Source organism: Cetorhinus maximus, chromosome 11 (assembly GCF_964194155.1).
Source record: "Cetorhinus maximus chromosome 11, sCetMax3.hap1.1, whole genome shotgun sequence".
Classification (NCBI taxonomy): domain Eukaryota; kingdom Metazoa; phylum Chordata; class Chondrichthyes; order Lamniformes; family Cetorhinidae; genus Cetorhinus; species Cetorhinus maximus.
This window is the reverse complement of record NC_135889.1, coordinates 30463801-30481179: the sequence shown is the minus strand read 5'-3', so window position 1 is coordinate 30481179 and position 17379 is coordinate 30463801. Positions and strand designations below refer to the sequence as shown.

The window sequence follows — 17379 nt, the reverse complement described above, 5'->3', positions numbered from 1 at the left end:
GAGCTGCACATTACTTGCCCGATCCTCCAAACTGGGCCTTGTGACAAATGTGCAACCTGCTTCCCGAGTCCTTCCAGTACAGCACAGCAGTGTGAGGGAAAGTGTAGCCATGCACCCTTTTCACGGCACTAGCTGCTGTAAAGCAGGTAAGTTTAAAGGTCCCAGCCACTTTGAGAAGCCAGGGAGTAGCTAAGTGTTGTAGGGTGGCCGAGTTATACTAGTAATGATAGAGTTGATCTGCAGATAATCCTTGGTCAAAACATTACGTTTATTTACAATATACTCAGCAGCAACTACATGTGTGCTTTCAACTCCAACTCTATCTCTACACTGACTACTGAAGTAGCCTGCACCACTCTCCTATTGGTTACTACAGATCCTGTGATCTTGCCTAAAAAGTATTATTCTTAAAAAGGTACATTACACACTAAATAAAACCATAATTACTACATTCCTCCCCCTTTAACTCAGCTATACCTATTATATTTACAAGTACATATTTTTCAAGACAACATAATATTTACACTAGGTAAGGAATTTACAAGTTCAGTCTTTCAGGTGGTTTCCTGGTGCATGTAGAATGTCACAGCTCCACAACTTCAGATTCTTTGTCAGGAACCTCCTTTTCCAGAGTTGCCTGAACATCAGGTGTTTCAGTGGGCACTTGCAGTTCTGTATCCTCAACTCTTACAGGAACATCAGACATGTCAGTCCTGGGTTGAGTATCCTCAACAGGAAACGTAGTCATGGTCACTGGTGGAACCGTATCTTGATGATTTGTCTCTCTTGTCCTTAAATGGTCCACATGTTTACAGATGATCTGGCCTTCCACCTCCACATGGTAAGATAGAGGTCCAGTCACCACACTTATTTCATCTGGTAACCACTTTGGTCCTTCCCCGAAGTTTTTCACGTATACAACTCTCCCACGGTAAATTTCCTCTCATGATAATGCCAGTTGTGTCTAGTTTTCTGGTTTCCCTAACTCCTTTCTAACTTCCCTCTGAATTCAGCATTATTAAGCTCAATCTCATCCTGAGACGGCATTTCAACAATAACTCTGCAGGTGTGACACCTGTTGTTGTGTGAGGGGTAGTCTTGTAACAAAAAAGAAAGCGTGCTAGCTTGGTTGCCAAGGAATCGCCAGTTAGCATTTTCATGCCTGCCTTGAACGTTTGAACCGCTCTTTTGGCCAGTCCATTTGAGGAAGGGTAGTACATTGCACTTTTCACATGAGTGATATCATTGATGCTCATAAACTGTTGAAACTCAGCACTCGTAAATGCCATGCCATCAATTGGAAACAACTACTTCTGGTAGTAAGTGAATGGCAAAACTCTGACATAGTTTCTCAATTGTAGTGCCCGACATTGGGGAATATACATCCAATTATTGTGAATGGGTATCGACAATGAGCAGAAACATTCTTCCCAGTAAAGGTCCAACGTAGTCAAAGTGCAACTGCACTCAGGGTCTACCTGGCCACTCCCATGGGTGTAACGGAGCTGGCACTGGCAATGTTTGCAGTTGGTGACATTGCACACAGTGCTTTACTAAGTTCCCTATTTCGCCATCCATCTCAGGCCACCACAGGTAACTGTGTGCTATGGTCTTCATTCGGGAAATTCCTGAATGGGCACTGTGTAGTTTAATTAAAAGTGGCTCCCTTCCCTTTAGAGGAACTATCACTCACGCTCCTCACAATAAAGGTGCGATCCTGGCTGGTTATTTCACATCTTCTGCTGAAGTATGGTTTCATTTCGTCAGATATGGGCACCTGTGACCAACCATGTAGCACTTGTTCTCATATTTGAGATAGGACTGGGTCCCGACTTGTCCGGTCTCTGATCTGTCGAGCACATACCGGCAAGGAATCTAATAAATTTAACAGTAAAACAAGTTCCTGTGGAACTGGAATGCGCTCATCACTTTCTTGTGAAGGCCGCTGTGGTGAACATTCTTGATTCATAACCTATTGGCCATTCCGTCCCATCATCCATCCGATGAGAGAGCACCGCTCTCACTCCACAGGGAGATGTGTCACGTGTCAGTACCAATTCTTTCGTCTGGTCATAATGCACTAATAGGTTGGATGAGTGCAACAATTGTTTCACCTTTATGAAAGCTTCTTTCTGGGGCACCTCTCAAGACCAACGTTGGTTCTTTTTGAGTAGAGAATGCAGGGGGGTCAGCATTGTAGACAAATTGGGTGAGAACCACCCATAATATTTGATCATTCCAAGGAATGATTTGAGCTCTGAGGCGTTCTGTGGCACAGTGCCTCTCTTAAGGCTCTCACTCTCTCCTTAACAGAGTGGAGGCCCAGTGACCCAAATAGATTTCCTCCCTTGCTTGGAACATGTACTTTTCTAACACAGACTTTAATCTCAGCCTTGTTTTTGACTTCACTATTGGCAAGACTTCTCTCAGATGGAAGCTCAACTTACCTGAGCTCAGTGGCTGGGTCTCCCAAAATTTCATTATCTGTCTGCTTCCTGGAAAATGCTGTGAGTTTTGCTTCCAAAGTTTCTTTGGCTTCATTTAGCTAATTCTTCAACTCTTCTTTCTCTTTTTTTGTATTTGTTTGCTGCCTCCTGGAAAATTAAGCATTGTTGTGTCTTCTCTGCCAACTCATTCTTCAGTTTGTTCAGAAAGGTGCTGAATTCTTTCTGTTTCTCTTCATACTTTTCCAAAGATACAAACTTTGACCTGAGGGAATCTTGCAGTGTGTGAAGGTCTTTCATGGGTTTTCCTTTTCCCTCCGAAGGTTGCTCACCTCGTCTTGAACTCTGTCATCAAGCAGGGTTTCTTCGAGTTTCTTCTGCTGTTCTTCCAGGTTTTGACTGAAGACAGCCTGCATTTCTTCAGGTTGTTGGAGTCCTTACACACTCCTTTTTCAAAGCAGGAATGATTCCAGCTTCCTTTTGGAAGCTCAGTGGCCCATCAAGGTTGATTTCCCTTAGCCAATTTTGCCCTAGAAGGCTTGGTCCTCTGCCTCTCAATACTAACACTGGTACCTTTGCCAATTGGCTTCCATAATGGACAGTTACTCTGCTTATGCCTTTTACTTGAACGTCTTCACCCATATATGTTATGTTTTTAGCTTGGCATCTGTTCTTTCCAAAATTAATTGATTTTCACCATTATTCAAACATCTGAAGGTATGTTCCCCAATTACTGTGGTGGAAGCTCCCATGTCCACTTCCATTCTAACATTCTAATTGCTATTTACTTTCACTGTGACAAACATTGGTTCTGTCTTTCAAACTGTTGTGCTTTGATTATGGGTTGCTTTGTTCACGAAACAGTGGCACGCTTATCTGTCAGCAGGTGAGTCAATTACAATACACGGCAGACACAGGGATCAATATGAAATGAAGCACATACTATTTATTTACACAAACAACAGAGCATTAACATGATGTGTGCTTCTCCACCCAGACCCTGCCCTAGACTAATACTTACATGATAGCCCATGCTGCACAGCTATTGGGTCTTGCAGTCATGTAGTCAATCTGCTCACAGTCTCTTAAAGGTGTATTACACCTCAGATTACCACATCCTTCCCCCTTTATTTGAAAGTACATTTTACAATATATTAACTATTTACAAAAATTGAACTATTTACAAATTTAGTCTCTCGGGAGGCTTTATCAAATGTGTCAACCGTCGTAGTTCTATGATTTCAGGTGGTTTATCTGAGACCTCCCTCTTAGGAGTTATATGTCCATGAGGCTCCCCAGTAGGGACCTGCAAGTTTGCCTCTTCAACTCTCTCAGGCTCAATTGGTTCTGCAGGTACTTCCAAAGCAAGAGGACTTCCTTCTACCTCTGGTGTAGACTCCAAAGGGAATGCTTGGCACACCTTTTCTTGTGGATCTGTTTCCAGTTTCCTGAGGTCATCTATATGCCTCCTGATTAACCGACCTTCAACCGATATATGTTAGGACAGGGGTTCTGTCACTGCACTGACTTCACCAGATAGCCATTTGGGTCCATCTCCAAAGTTCTTCGCGAAAACAGCTTTCCCTACTCTGAAGTTTCTTTACGACTATGATAACCGTGTTCATTTTTCTGGGCCTCCTGACTTCTCTCTACCCTCTCCCTTAAATTTGGCCTTGAGGCTTAACTGTGTCCTGAGTTGTCTCTTCATTCATAACTCTGCGGGGGCAATACCAGTAGTCATATGTAGCATGGTTCTGCAGCTGAGCAGGAAGCGCGGTAATTTCGTTGCAATGGAGTCCCCTCTAGTTTTTTCATTTCGGCCTTGAAGGTCGGGACTGCCCTCTTGGCCAACTGAATGGATGCAGGGTGGTATGGCGAGGTCTTGACACGTGTTGTGCCGTTGAGAGTTGTAAATCTTTGGAATTCCCCGCTTGCGAATGCTGTTCCATTGTCAGACATTATTGCCTGTGGTAAACCGTGTATTGCAAAACTCTGACCCAATCCGTCTATGGTGGCGGCAGATATGGGTGATCGTACCTTGTATACATCCATCCACTTGGAGTGGGAGTCGATAAGTAAGAGGAACATTGTGCTCCAAAAAGGTCCCACGTAGTCAACGTGGAGGCGGACCCATGGCCTTCCTGGCCATTCCCAAGGATGCAGTGGAGCAGAAGGAGGCAATTTCTGCACCTGTTGGCACTGCATGCAGCTCTTGACCATGTTTTCAATCTCAATGTCGATCCCTAGCCACCATAAGCAGCCACACACCAACATTTTCAATGGCAATTCTATCAATAATGGTCTTCTTCTTCTGTGAGGCACAATGACTCTCGCTCCCCACAGTAAGGTGCCATCCTGGCAGGTGAGCTCACATTTCCTGTTAAAATAGGTCTTCATTTTGTCCAACCTTGGCTCGGTAGACCATCCTTGCAAGGCTTGTTCCCCGACGTGAGACAAAATTGGATCACAGTTGGTCTGTTCTCTGATCTGTTTGGGGTTCATTGGTGATGAATCCAGTAAATTTAATAACAAGACAAGTTCTTGAGGGTTGGGGCCATTCACATTGCTGTCTTCAGGGGTAATTGGCTCAGCGTGTCAGCGTTGGCAATCTGGCTTCCTGGCCTGTGGATAAAAGTATATTTGTAAGCAGCTAGAATCAGCGCCCACCTTTGGATGCGTGCCGAAGCCATTGGGGGTATCGCCTCATCTTTCCTAAGCAAACCTAGTAGTGGCTTCTCGTTGCTGAAGTGGCAACCATGGATGTATTGGTGGAATTTCTTAATGCCAAATACAATGGAAAAGTCTTCTTTCTCTATTTGTGAGTATCTTCGTTCTGCCTCACAGTGTTCTTAAAATGTAGCCAATGGGCCGTTCAGAGCTATCTGTCATCCAGTGGGAGAGTACTACCCCAAACCCATAAGGGGATGCAACACATTAAAATCAATTGTTTTTTTGGATTGAAATGTACCAGAGCCGATGAACGTAGTAACTGCTTTACTGCCGTAAAAGCCTGGTGGAGTTTGCCAAGTTCACCTGTGGTTTTTCTTGAGTAACCCGTATGATGTAGCCAGTATTGTCAACAAATGTGGGAGAAAACGACCGTAGTAGTTAACTATTCCCAAGAAGGACTTGAGTTCTGTGGCATTTTTTGGGGCTGGCACCTCACAAATAGCTCTCACCTTTTCTTCTACTGGGCGAAGACCCTGCGAGTCGACCCTATGATCCAGGTAAATCACTTCTTTTGCTTGGAAGATACATTTTTCCTTTTTCAAGCATACTCAGGTTTGTGAGAAACACTTCAATACCCCTTCCAAGTTAGACCATAAGACCATAAGATGTAGGAGCAGAAGTAGGCCATTCGGCCCATTGAGTCTGCTCTGCCATTCAACGAGATCATGGCTGATTTGATAATTCTCAACTCCACTTTCCTGCTTTTTCCCCATAACCCTCGATTCCCTTACTGATTAAAAATCTGTCTATCTCCGTCTTGAATATACTTGACGATCCAGCTTCTACAGCCCTCTGCGGTAAAGAATTCCACAGATTCACTACCCTCTGAGTGAAGAAATTCCTCCTCATCTCTGTTTTAAATGGGTGACCCCTTACTCTGAGGTTGCCCTCTGGTCCTAGACTCTCCCACAAGGAGAAACCACCTCTCAGCATCTACCCTGTCAAGCCCCCTAAGAATCTTATATCTATAAATAATATCTATCTATCTATCTATCTAATATATATATATATCTATCTACCTAATATATATATATATCTATCTATATATATATCTATATATATATATATCTCTATCTATCTATCTATCTATCTATATATCTATCTATATATATCTATATCTATATATATCTATCTATATATATCTATATCTATATATATCTATATCTATAATATATATATATATATATTTATTATCAGTCAGTCCTGTTACTAGGACATCAGAGATAAACCACCACACGGGATAGACCTTGGAGCAAATTTTCATAGTCCGTTGGAAAATGCCACAAGCCGATGAGACTCCAAAGGGTAACCTGGTATACTGGTATAACCCACTATGTGTGTTGATAGTCCTGAGAGGTCTTTTTTAGCTCAACCTGCTAGTAAGCATGGCTCATGTTGAGTTTCATATATGCGGTTTCCCCTGCCAACTTGAAGTACAATTCATCAATTTTTGATGAAGAGTGCCTATCAAGTTTGGCTACTTTGTTAACAGTCGCCTTGTAGTCCCCGCATATTCGCACATTCTGGTCAGGCTTTAGATCTGGAACCATGAGCGCTGCCCATTCGGAAAATTGTACAGGTTGTAAGACTCCCAACCTTTCCAGCCTGTCCAATTCAATATCCACCTTTCTCGTAATGCATAGGGGACTGGCCTCGCCTTCAAATATCTGGGGGTTGCTCCGGGATCTACGTGGATTTTGCCTTGCAGTTCCTGAATCTTACCGGGCTCTTCCCTGAATACAGGGGCATATTTCTGTAATAATTCTTGTAGATCTTTCATTCTCAGTTGGAAAATCTCAGCTCGCTCCAATTTTATTTCCTTAAGCCAGTTCCGACCAAGCTGAATTGGACCCTCCCCTGCTACCATTATCAAGGGTAGGTTAGTAGACTGGCCTCCATATTGTACTGGAACCTTGCATATACCTTTCACTTGTATGTTTTCGCCAGTGTATGTCTTTAGTCTGGCATCTGAGTTTGAGCTTTAGTGGATGGCCTCCTCCGTTCAGATACTTAAATGTGTGTTCTCCTATGACTGTCGTGGACGCGCCTCCATTCGAAGGGGTTTTCTGTTGACTCCTGTTATCACGTTTCTACTATCATTTTCAAATTGTGCAGGGAGTAAATATCTGACTGTTTCTTCTGACTCCTCCATTATATAAATTTCACGGCTTCTGCCTTTTTGTTTGAACTTTGGCCTCGATCTTTCCTTACAATATTGCATAACGTGCCCATTGCGATGACAGTAGAAGCACTCAGTTCTTTTAAATTGTTGTTCGTTTGAAGGCTGCCTGGTTCCAATTCTGCAATTATGAATGTGGTTTTCATCCGTTAAGCCATTGCTTTTTGCTGGTCTGTTAATGGCAGCCGTTTCCCGCCTTTCCACGGAGCCCTGCGCTTTCGCACCATTTCTAGCCGGTGCCTCCCTCCCGATGTGAAGAACGGCACTATTTTGTGCTCCCTTGATTCCTTCTGAGTCCCTGACTGCACTTTCCATTGCAAACACCAACTCCAGGCTTTGCTGAAATCCAAATTTGTCTCAGACAGCAACCTTATTTGAATGGCGTCTTCGTTAATCCCACACACTAATTGGTCTTTAATTGACGTCCCAAACTCACAGTGCTCTGTCAATTGTTTTAAGACTGCCACATAGCAAGCGACTGTCTCTCCAGGGGCGTGACACCTCAAATTGAATTTAAAACGCTGCTTTGTTACCAAGGGTTCCAGTTGGAAATGGCCTTTCACTAGGTTCACCAACTGATCAAAGCTCTTGGAATCTGGGGCGTTGGGTGCCGATAGACTACAAATTAGGCCTTACGTTTTACTGCCACACGTTGACAAGAGGATTGCCCGCCTCTTTTCCACCCCCAATATGTCGCTGGCCAAAAAGGAAAAAACAATATAATGTGAGCAGTCATCAGTGGTCTGATCAAACGGTTCGACACTGCCAAATTGTGGCATACTGGAGGGCGATGGCTTCAATGACTATGGTGATGGTTTACAATTGTAATGTACTTAAAATCGGCCTGCAGGCACAGCTACTTCAGTACAGTTGAGTTTTCGTGGCTTTGCTTCGTATCATCGACTGGTGGCGTTTTGCCAGTTGTTATGTGTCCACTTTGTTTCTAACAGGTTTGCATTTATTTTACTGTGACAAATATTGGTTCTGTCTTTCCAACTGTTATGGGTCACTTTGCTCGTGAAAAGGTTGCATGCTTATCTGTCAGCAGGTGAGTTGATTACAATATACTGTGGGCGCAGAGACCAATATGAAATGAAGCACATACTATTTATTTACACAAACAACAGAGCATTAACATGATGTGCACTTCTCCAGCCAGGCCCTGCTCTAGGCTAACATTTACATGGTAGCCCGCGCTACACAGCAATTGGGTCTTACAGTCACATGGTCAATCTGCTCACAGTCTCTTAAAGGTGTATTACAACTCAGATTAGCACACCAACTTTCAGATTAAACTAGTAAATGTCTGAATTTGTTGTTTCAGGCTCTTCTACATTGTAGATTTCATTGGGCTTCTTCTTTTGTTTACAAGCCTGCTTGAATCCTTCCTTGCATTGCCTCATCATATGTCCATTTCTTTGACAATAGTAGCATTTGATTTTTTTTAGCTGCCAATTGCTAAAAGACCGCTCGTTTCCACCTCTATTCAAATTATTCTTCAATTTTGCTGCTGAGTTATTTTTCTTTATTCTTCAGCTAGTGGGGGCTATTTCCTGCTTCTCGGCAGAGTCTCATTTTTTCACGCCACTTTCGGCTGACATTTCTTGCCTGACACGGAGGACGGCGCCATTTTGCGCACCCTGTATTGCTTTTGAATCTCTTACTGTGCTTTCCATGGCCAGCGTTATTTCTAGTGCCTTCTTGAAATCCCAATTCACTTCAGAAAATAATCTTTTCTGAATAGAGTCCTCTTTCATACCATACACTAAATGCTCTCTGAGCATGTCATCCAGAGTTACACCGAACTCTGTTTTGAAGCAACTAACAGAATAATGTTCTGTTAGTTGCTTCAAATTTGCCACGTAGCATGCAATTGTCTCACCCGGGGCTCTATTTCGTGAACTAAACCTGAACCTCTGCATCGTGACTGAGGGCTTGGGTTGGAAGTGACCCTTCACGAGGTTCTTCAAATCTGGGGCACTGGGTGCCATCAAACTTAGAATCAAGCTGTAGGTTTTGCTCCCACAAGGAGGGGAGCCAGCGGATGGTCATGGGTTGGGGAGGGTGGTCAGAGGAGTGAGGCGTGGTCGTGGGGTGGGGGAGTTGGAAGAGTAGTCAGGTGGTGGGGGTTTAAGTCTGCAGGTGGGGAGTAGTCGAGGGGTGCCGGGAGGGTAGTCAAGGGGTTAGGAGGGAAGTTGCAGGTGTGGGAGGGTAGCTGGGGTGGGGGGGCAGGGGGTGGGGCAGTGTAGTCATGGGGTATGAGCATTGGACGGCATGTTGGGTGGTTGAGGGTTGGGGGGATGGTCGGGAAGACTGGGGAGGGGGGGTGGGGGGGTAGGTCCGGTGGGTTGTTGGGCGGTGGAGGGAGTGGTCCGTCAGTGGGGAGTAGTCAGGGGCTGTCATTTGACCACTTCTGTGGTCGGAGGGGCGGTGGGGTGGTCAGGGTGGGTAGTCAGGGGGTCTTGTTGGGGTGAGGGTTGGGGGCATCAGTGCCATAGTTACCCAGGAGTTACAAATGGTTTTAAGCCTTCTAACTTTCTGTGGGTAACTATTCTACTAAGCGAGTTGGAACCGTCTGAAGTCTTTGATTTAAGTCGGAGTTTCAGATGTTTCCAGATGCAGGGTAATTGCCCATCGGAAGTTTAAACTTCCCAGGCAATTGCCATGCAGTCCTTGTGTGGGGATTTCCAGGGGGTCCTTCACCGCACCTTCTGGGGTACCTCCCAGGTATAACCCTCCAGAGATCGGAAGTTCAGGGGCAAAATTTCGAACTAAATCATGACTATTGGATACAGATTATAAACTGTAAAAAGTAAATTTCAGACTGGTATCTAGAGGTGGCTCTTCACACAGAGTGATCAACACATGAATGGATTTTTGTATAGGACACGAGAAAATAAACGGAAGTTCTTCGGGAGACAATTAGATGAAGGGAATAAGAATCTTTCTGGATGAATGAACTAAGTTGGGCCAAACGATCTTTTGTCATCTAGTGATCATTTAAACTATTTTAACAGTTAAAAGATCTGCCGTTGGGATTTAAGCAGGCACATCTTTCAGCCTTTCTGAAACTTTGGTTTCAATGGAGGATGTGGTGGGACCTCTTCTCTGATCCCATTTCAACTCAAGCCTTACATCTCCACTACTTTCAGACAAGCTTCCAGCTTCCTGGCGCCCCTGACCAAAAGTAGCCTTTCATTCTTAATCTGTACACTGGTCTCTACAGTCATGTAACCCATGTCCTGGTTTTCTGTACTAACCAGCTTTCAAATACTCCAGCCCTTCTTATATACTAAGTGCACTTCTCTGTAACTTCATGTGAACACAGATCTTATGCTGTAGCTTTGTAACTTTCCATCCTATTTACACCAAATATTTTCTGTAGTGCCATTTTAAATGACTAAAAGCCTGAATAAAATGGACTTGTTTGGATTGTTTTGTGAAGCTCAAGCACACACTGAACCTTTGAAGGTTTCTTTGCATGTGTATGGGGGAAAACAAGAACTCACGCTGAAAAAAATGAGCAATTCAACCTTGAAGCAAGTAGTTTCTCAGAAGTAGAAGAATTGCTTACCTCTCCATTGCAGAAACAGTAGATAATTGCAACAAAGAATCCCTGCAAGGAACAGGTACATCCAGAAAGATAAAATGTACATGGTTAAATCAGTCAAAAGCTGAAACAGAAAAGTAACTTAAAAATCTGATTTTAAAGCAAGATTTGCAGGAGTTTGAACAGTCACTGCTTTGTTTTTCAAAACAGATCTATATTTTCCAGGACAATAAAAATGACATAACATGCAGCAACTTTAGCTTAATATTTATGCAAGAAATAGATGTTATTTTCCTCTCAACTTCTGAATTAGTTATTACTTGACTATTAAAGAAGAGTTTAATACTGCAGTCATTTCTGAGCTAAGACATGAGCAAACAGACAGATTAAAATTCTTGTATTTTCTTATTTGAAAATCGTAGTGACAGTCTGTCAAATCAGGAATATTCTGTAACAAAGGTCAGGAATTTTCTTACAGTTTCTCCTGCTCTACCACTATGACTTTGTAGGGAAGCCCTCTTTACGTGTGTTAAGGTGAACAATGAGACAAAAACCTTAAAATTAGAGCTCGGCCATTCAGGAGTGAAATCAGGAAACGTTTTCTCAAAGGGTAGTGGAAATCTAGAACTCGCTCCTTCTAAAATGCCATGGATGCTGGGACACTTGGCGTTCTCAAGACTAGTGATTTTTGTTAGTTAAGGGTATCTAGGGACACGGAGCAAAAGCAGGAGATGGGAGTGCAATCGCCCATGATCTAATTGAAGGGCGAAGCAAGCTCAAGGAGCAAATGACCCATTCCTAATGATCCAATGTAATGCCATATTTCTGGTGAAAATGAAGCAGTGGAGTGCAAGCAAATTCAAGGAAATTTCCAGCGAAAGGGTCCTCAATCTTGTTTTTGTGTGTCCAAGGCTGGTCTTAAGGCCCAAGGTTACCAATGTTGTTTGTTATATAGGACATAAAGGGAAAAATTCCTCTTTGCTGTTGTGAGCACATTTATAATTTTGCCACAGAGTAGCATAAGGAGGAAATCTTTTGCCTCCAGTTTAGTGAAACGAATGGTATATTTTCATATAAAATTAGGCTATTAACCGACACATACAGACATAAAGCAATCTTAACAGTATTATTGGGTCTGTTTCAGCAAGTTTTACTCCTAATATAACAGAGTCTAGAAGCAGTACTTTTTATTTAATGTACATTTCCATTTATATATGCAGCATAATGACTTTACATGCATCAGAGTGGCACACGCTCATTTTTGCTGACATGTTGCAAGACAGTAAAAATCAGCCTCTGAAGCGCTGAGTTTTTACCACCAGCATGGATTTAAACCTAATTTGGCCACACCACACTGTTGTGTATTGCACTGACTAAAGCCAACACATGCTCAACTGCAGGCATCCATTGTTGAACTAACTTTATTTACACTTCCCCAACAGAGAGGGCAGCAGAGAAGGCGGCGTAACAACATGGTCAGCTATCACAATATACTATGCTCCCTCCCCACCTTAAAAAAAACATGTTAAAACGTAAAATGGTACATGTACATAATTTCCCAGAATACAGTATGGCTAAATAAACTTTAACAATATCTGAAATTTAACAGGTTGGTTGCACATTTGACACTACTGTAATCACAACCAAAACATATGACTAATGCTTCCAGTGTAATTTACAAGCAAAAACAAATTGCCCTTAACACCAGTAGGTGTTTAACTAAAATATCATCATTTGACAAGACATAATGAAAAGGACAATGTATTTCTTCTTCCTTCCTACATATTTCAATTAACCTATCCATATGCATTAGCATGATTCGGCTTTCTCAACATCTCTGACCAAGCCTAACTTGGACTTTGACTACCAACTCCACTTATGATTGGGACTGTGATATTGATCAATTTGTATTAATCAAAGACTTTGACTCACTTTGCTGTACTGGTGGATTCTGTAGTACAGGCAAACTTTAAAGTTTCTTTTTGACTTTCAATTCCTTTCTGACTTTCGCTTTGGGCAGTAGGAGAAATTTGGACTATAGGGGATTTCTCATGCTCTCCTTTTGTCAGATTTCCTCTTTCAAATGACCTACATTGTACTGACAGAGTCATTTTCTAATCTTCACTAGATATGTGAATGTACCTAATCTCTTTACAACAGTTCCAATTGCATACTTCTCCTCATCACCTTGGTGGATTTTCACCATGATCTTCTGACTAGCACTCAACTCTCTAAGTTTCATGCCACATGTATCATGACTCATCTTCACTTTGTCTTGCTTTTCTCCTACTTTGCTATTGATGTCAAGCTTAAGCAAAACAAACCTTGTTCTAGGAGCATGTTTAAATACTAATTCGTAAGGTGATCAACCTGTTATACACTGCGGGGTTATTCTTTAAGAAAACAGAAAATTGCGTAGTCTGTGTCAAAGAGAAACATGGAACTTACTGCTGAGCTTGTCACCTAGCAAATACTTCTGCAAAGCCCTCTTCACAAACCATACACTTCTTTCTGCAGCGACATTCAATTCTGGGTGATGTGGTGGCATTAGAGTGGGTTTGATTCCATTCTTACTTAGAAATAATTCAAATTCTTCGAATGTAAACTGGGCCATTATCTGACACCAAGAACCCTGGCAATTGATAAATTGCAAACTAACTTATCAGAACTTCAATAGTTTTGGCACTTGTGGTATTGGGCATGGACTCAATTTTTATCCACTTGCTGTTGCTATCAACCAAAACAAAATAATCTTTCCCTTCTACTTCAAAGAAATTAACTTGTACTTGTTCCCACAGTTTTCTTATGTTTGATCGTGGAATGAAAGGAACCTTGGTTGGCTCATTTCTCATTCTCAGAAACACTTCACAAGTTTTCACGAACTCTTTAATACCTCTATTCATCTCTTTACTTGCTGCTTCTAACTGTGCCTAAGGCACTGGCCTAGCCTTACAAAATGTCAGATGTACGTGTCCTTTATCTTGACTTCAGCTTTATGATGCCTAATTTTATCATTTGGTCCTCCTTGCTCAAAGATCCTTTATGCTCTCTTGGCACTTCCTCAATGTCAGATGTACTCTTTCTCCTAATGTAAATAATTCGGCCCAGTTTAACTGTATTTTCTTAAGCTAGTTCCTTCCCATCAGGAAGACATTGTTCCCTCCTACAAATCCAGCGGTAAATAATAGGATGCACCATTGTTTTCCATTCTAATACTAGCTTCACCTAACACTGGAATAGTGTTATTGGAATAATTAATCAGTTAGACACATGTTTTGCTTAAGGGAACGTGACTTAGGGATGTCTCATACTCTCCTTCCAAGATAACAGATACGGCTGCAGCTGTATCAACCATGAAAGTAAACCGTGAATCTCTGAATTTCATTTTTACTGTGGGCGCTGGAATCATATCTTTAGTCTTGTTACTCTAATCTTCCACTGTGCTGCGTCGCTTGCTCTCTGAGTACAACTCTTGATCTTCCTGCTCAATAGCATCAACTTCTATCTTCATATCTATCATATGTACATCACAAATCTCCAGATTCCTGAAGTTTAGATCTACCACAACCTTAATCTGGTGCATGGCTGTGACCTGGAGCATTACCACGACCTGAAACATTACTATTTTCCCCTACTCCTGAATGCTGTCTGTATATGACCGACTTTCCCACAGGCATAGCATTTTGATTGGAAATGGGGGTATTTAAATGGTTGGTGGCTACCATGGCAATAGTAGCAACTAAATTTCTGATTCTGAGGCTGTGAACTTGGGGCGGAATCGTCCGTGCCCGCTGGTGTCGGGTGTGTTCGGTGGCGTGAGCGGACAATATGGCGAGAAGGCTAAAAATCGGTTTCACGACATTGTGAAACCAGTTTGCAATTGTCTACTCCACCCATAAATGATGGGCCGCATTTCCTGCCATCGGATGTCAGAACCTCATCGTAATACATCTGCATATCATTATTGGGCCAGCCCACCAGAAATGCCCTCCCCTCCCACCATTGGATCGTTAGTCCACATTGGCAGGAAAGCATGCCGACGTGTTCCACAACAACATATAAAAGGCGTGCACTTGGCAGGCTGCACTTTGAGGGGAACATGGAGATTAGTACACAGTAACATTGCGGAGCACTCGTTAAGGGGCCTTCAGACTTAACCAAAACAGATTCTTATTACACCCATGCTAATCCATGTGTCTCTCTTTCATCCTGCAGGATATCAGGATCATGGAGCCTGGTGACCCAGTTGTATGCCTCGTGACTTACATAGAGTGAAGACAACTGAGAAGAGAGCGCTGGCTGCACAGATGGAGCAGCAGCACCCTCTGGAAGAAAGGGTGGCTGGGGCTCCCGCACACGCCACTGAAAAGCCACGGTGAGCTGTCGCTGGTCGGCGCCCAGCTAGATCCAGGGTCTATGGATGCGCCTTTCATTCCTGAGAACTAGTCTCGCTGAAGACTGTGCATGTCTAGGGAACTAGTTGGTCACATCTGCCACATGCTGCAGGATTTGGCACCACAGGGACATGGAGGGCATCCACTGCCAGTGACCGTGGCACTCAATTTCTACGCCAGTGGCTCCTTTCAGGGCTCCACAGGTGACCTCTGTGCGATATCACAAGCCTCTACCCACAAATGCATCCAATAATGTCATGGATGCAATCTTCGTGAGGGCACATAACTTTGTATATTTCGCCCCAGACCAGGACAACCAGGATACAAGAGCGATTGAATTTGCCCAGATCTCAGGTTTCTCACAGGTGCAGGATGCCATTGACTCACATGGCGCTCCATCGCAACACACGGTCAACTATGTCAACTGCAAGGGATTCCATTCGCTGAATGTACGACCATTACAAATGCATCCTGCAGGTCTGCGCATGTTTTCCAGGGAGTGTGCACAACCCCTCCATCCTCAGTCAGTCACAGGTTCCTGAAGTCTTCCAGAGTCCACAGAAGCTGCAGGGATGGCTCCTCGGGGACAAGGGCTGCCTGCAGAGGGCGTGGCTGATGCCACATGTGGAGTGGCCTCAGACTGCAGCAGAGTGAAGGTATAATGAGGCTCATGCTACAACTTGGCACAGCAGACCATCGGGATGCTGAAAATGAGGTTCTGGTGCAGACCTGCACTATAGTCCATAGAGGGTGTCATGTATCGTTGTCACCTGCTGTGCCCTTTACAACCTGGTTGCAATGGGGAGAGGAGCTGGCTGAGGAGAAGATGGAGGTCTCCTCTGATGAGGAGGATGCTGATGGTAATGAGGGTGAGGAGGTCCTCGATGGCCACAATGATGGCGGTGAGGCCCTCTGTAGTAATTGTAGCTTTATGAAATGTAGTGACTGTAGCTTTAAGATTTATTGTGGTGTATAGTATCATGTGGTAGCTTGAACGAATCAGCTCCAAGTGTGGGGAACCCTAGAGTTGGAGTTCTTCTAGTTGTGGAGCTTGATGGAAGCTTGTAACTGCTGCTGCAGCCTGTAAATAAAGGTCGATGTTTCGAATGAGAAACCTGTCTGGAAAATCAAGTCCATAACATCCTCGCACTGGCAAAACGAAGCAGGCGTGCTTGGGAAGCCCTCATAGCTGCTAGATTCAAGGAGGATGATGACAACATGCAGTGAGGAGACACCATAAGATCCTCCTATTGAACCTATGAATGTTTGACTCCGGTCTGGCTTATGGCAGTGCACGTACCCTCTGTGATAATGCTCCTGTCATGGAGATGCAGTGGAGGCCCTAATAGTTGGTTGATTGCAAGAGGATGATGATGACATGCAGTGAGGACACTCCATAGATCTTCAATTGCCTCTAAGAATGTCTGACTCCTGTCTGGCCGAGGGTTGCTCACTTGCGCTGTGATCAGGGTCATATCATAGAGATGCAGCCATGAAACTTTAAAAACATCTGATCCTTTGTCCGCCTTCAGCACCTGACCCCTTCAGGAGCACAGCATCATTGGTCACAGATAGTGAAGAAATGGGGGCCAGCCCCACCTTTAAGGTGCTGAGAGCACACAGAGAGAATGAGGGAAGTCTGTGACGCATGCCCACAACATTCTGGCAGCAATGACAAGCATCATTGAGGTGCAAGCATCAGTAATGTGTCCAGTGCGAGGCCAGACCATCACTTTGGTCTGAAAGCTGCACGGAGCACAGGGAAGAGGCCCTGGACTGAGACACCTGCCTTTATCTTGTGAAGAAAGCTTCCATATCTGAGTGACACGAACACTGCTCATCAGAACAAGGAGCCATAGGCAGGGAGACATTCTTGGGAGTTTATTTACAATAGTGAACATTATGTACAAGAGATTAACAACCATTCCCTGGATGTGCAATTACATCTTCTTAACTTTTCTAACCCTGCTGCTACATCTTGGGTGCTCCCCGGCCATCACAGTGTAGGTAGAGGCAGCCTGCTGATCGCTACGCCCTGTCTGGGATGACCTTGGCGGGCGTCCTCTGGAGGGTGGAGACCAG

General features: G+C 43.7%; 1 protein-coding gene across 1 annotated transcript in view; it reads right to left on the bottom strand.

Moving 5' to 3' along the window:
• Positions 1–17379, bottom strand: part of LOC144686262 (parathyroid hormone 2 receptor-like) — a 241849-nt gene that overhangs the window by 43372 nt on the left and 181098 nt on the right. The window contains exon 12 of the mRNA XM_078551351.1: positions 10928–10969. Within this exon, the coding sequence (XP_078407477.1) occupies positions 10928–10969 (42 nt within the window). The remainder of the gene's footprint in view (positions 1–10927; positions 10970–17379) is intronic.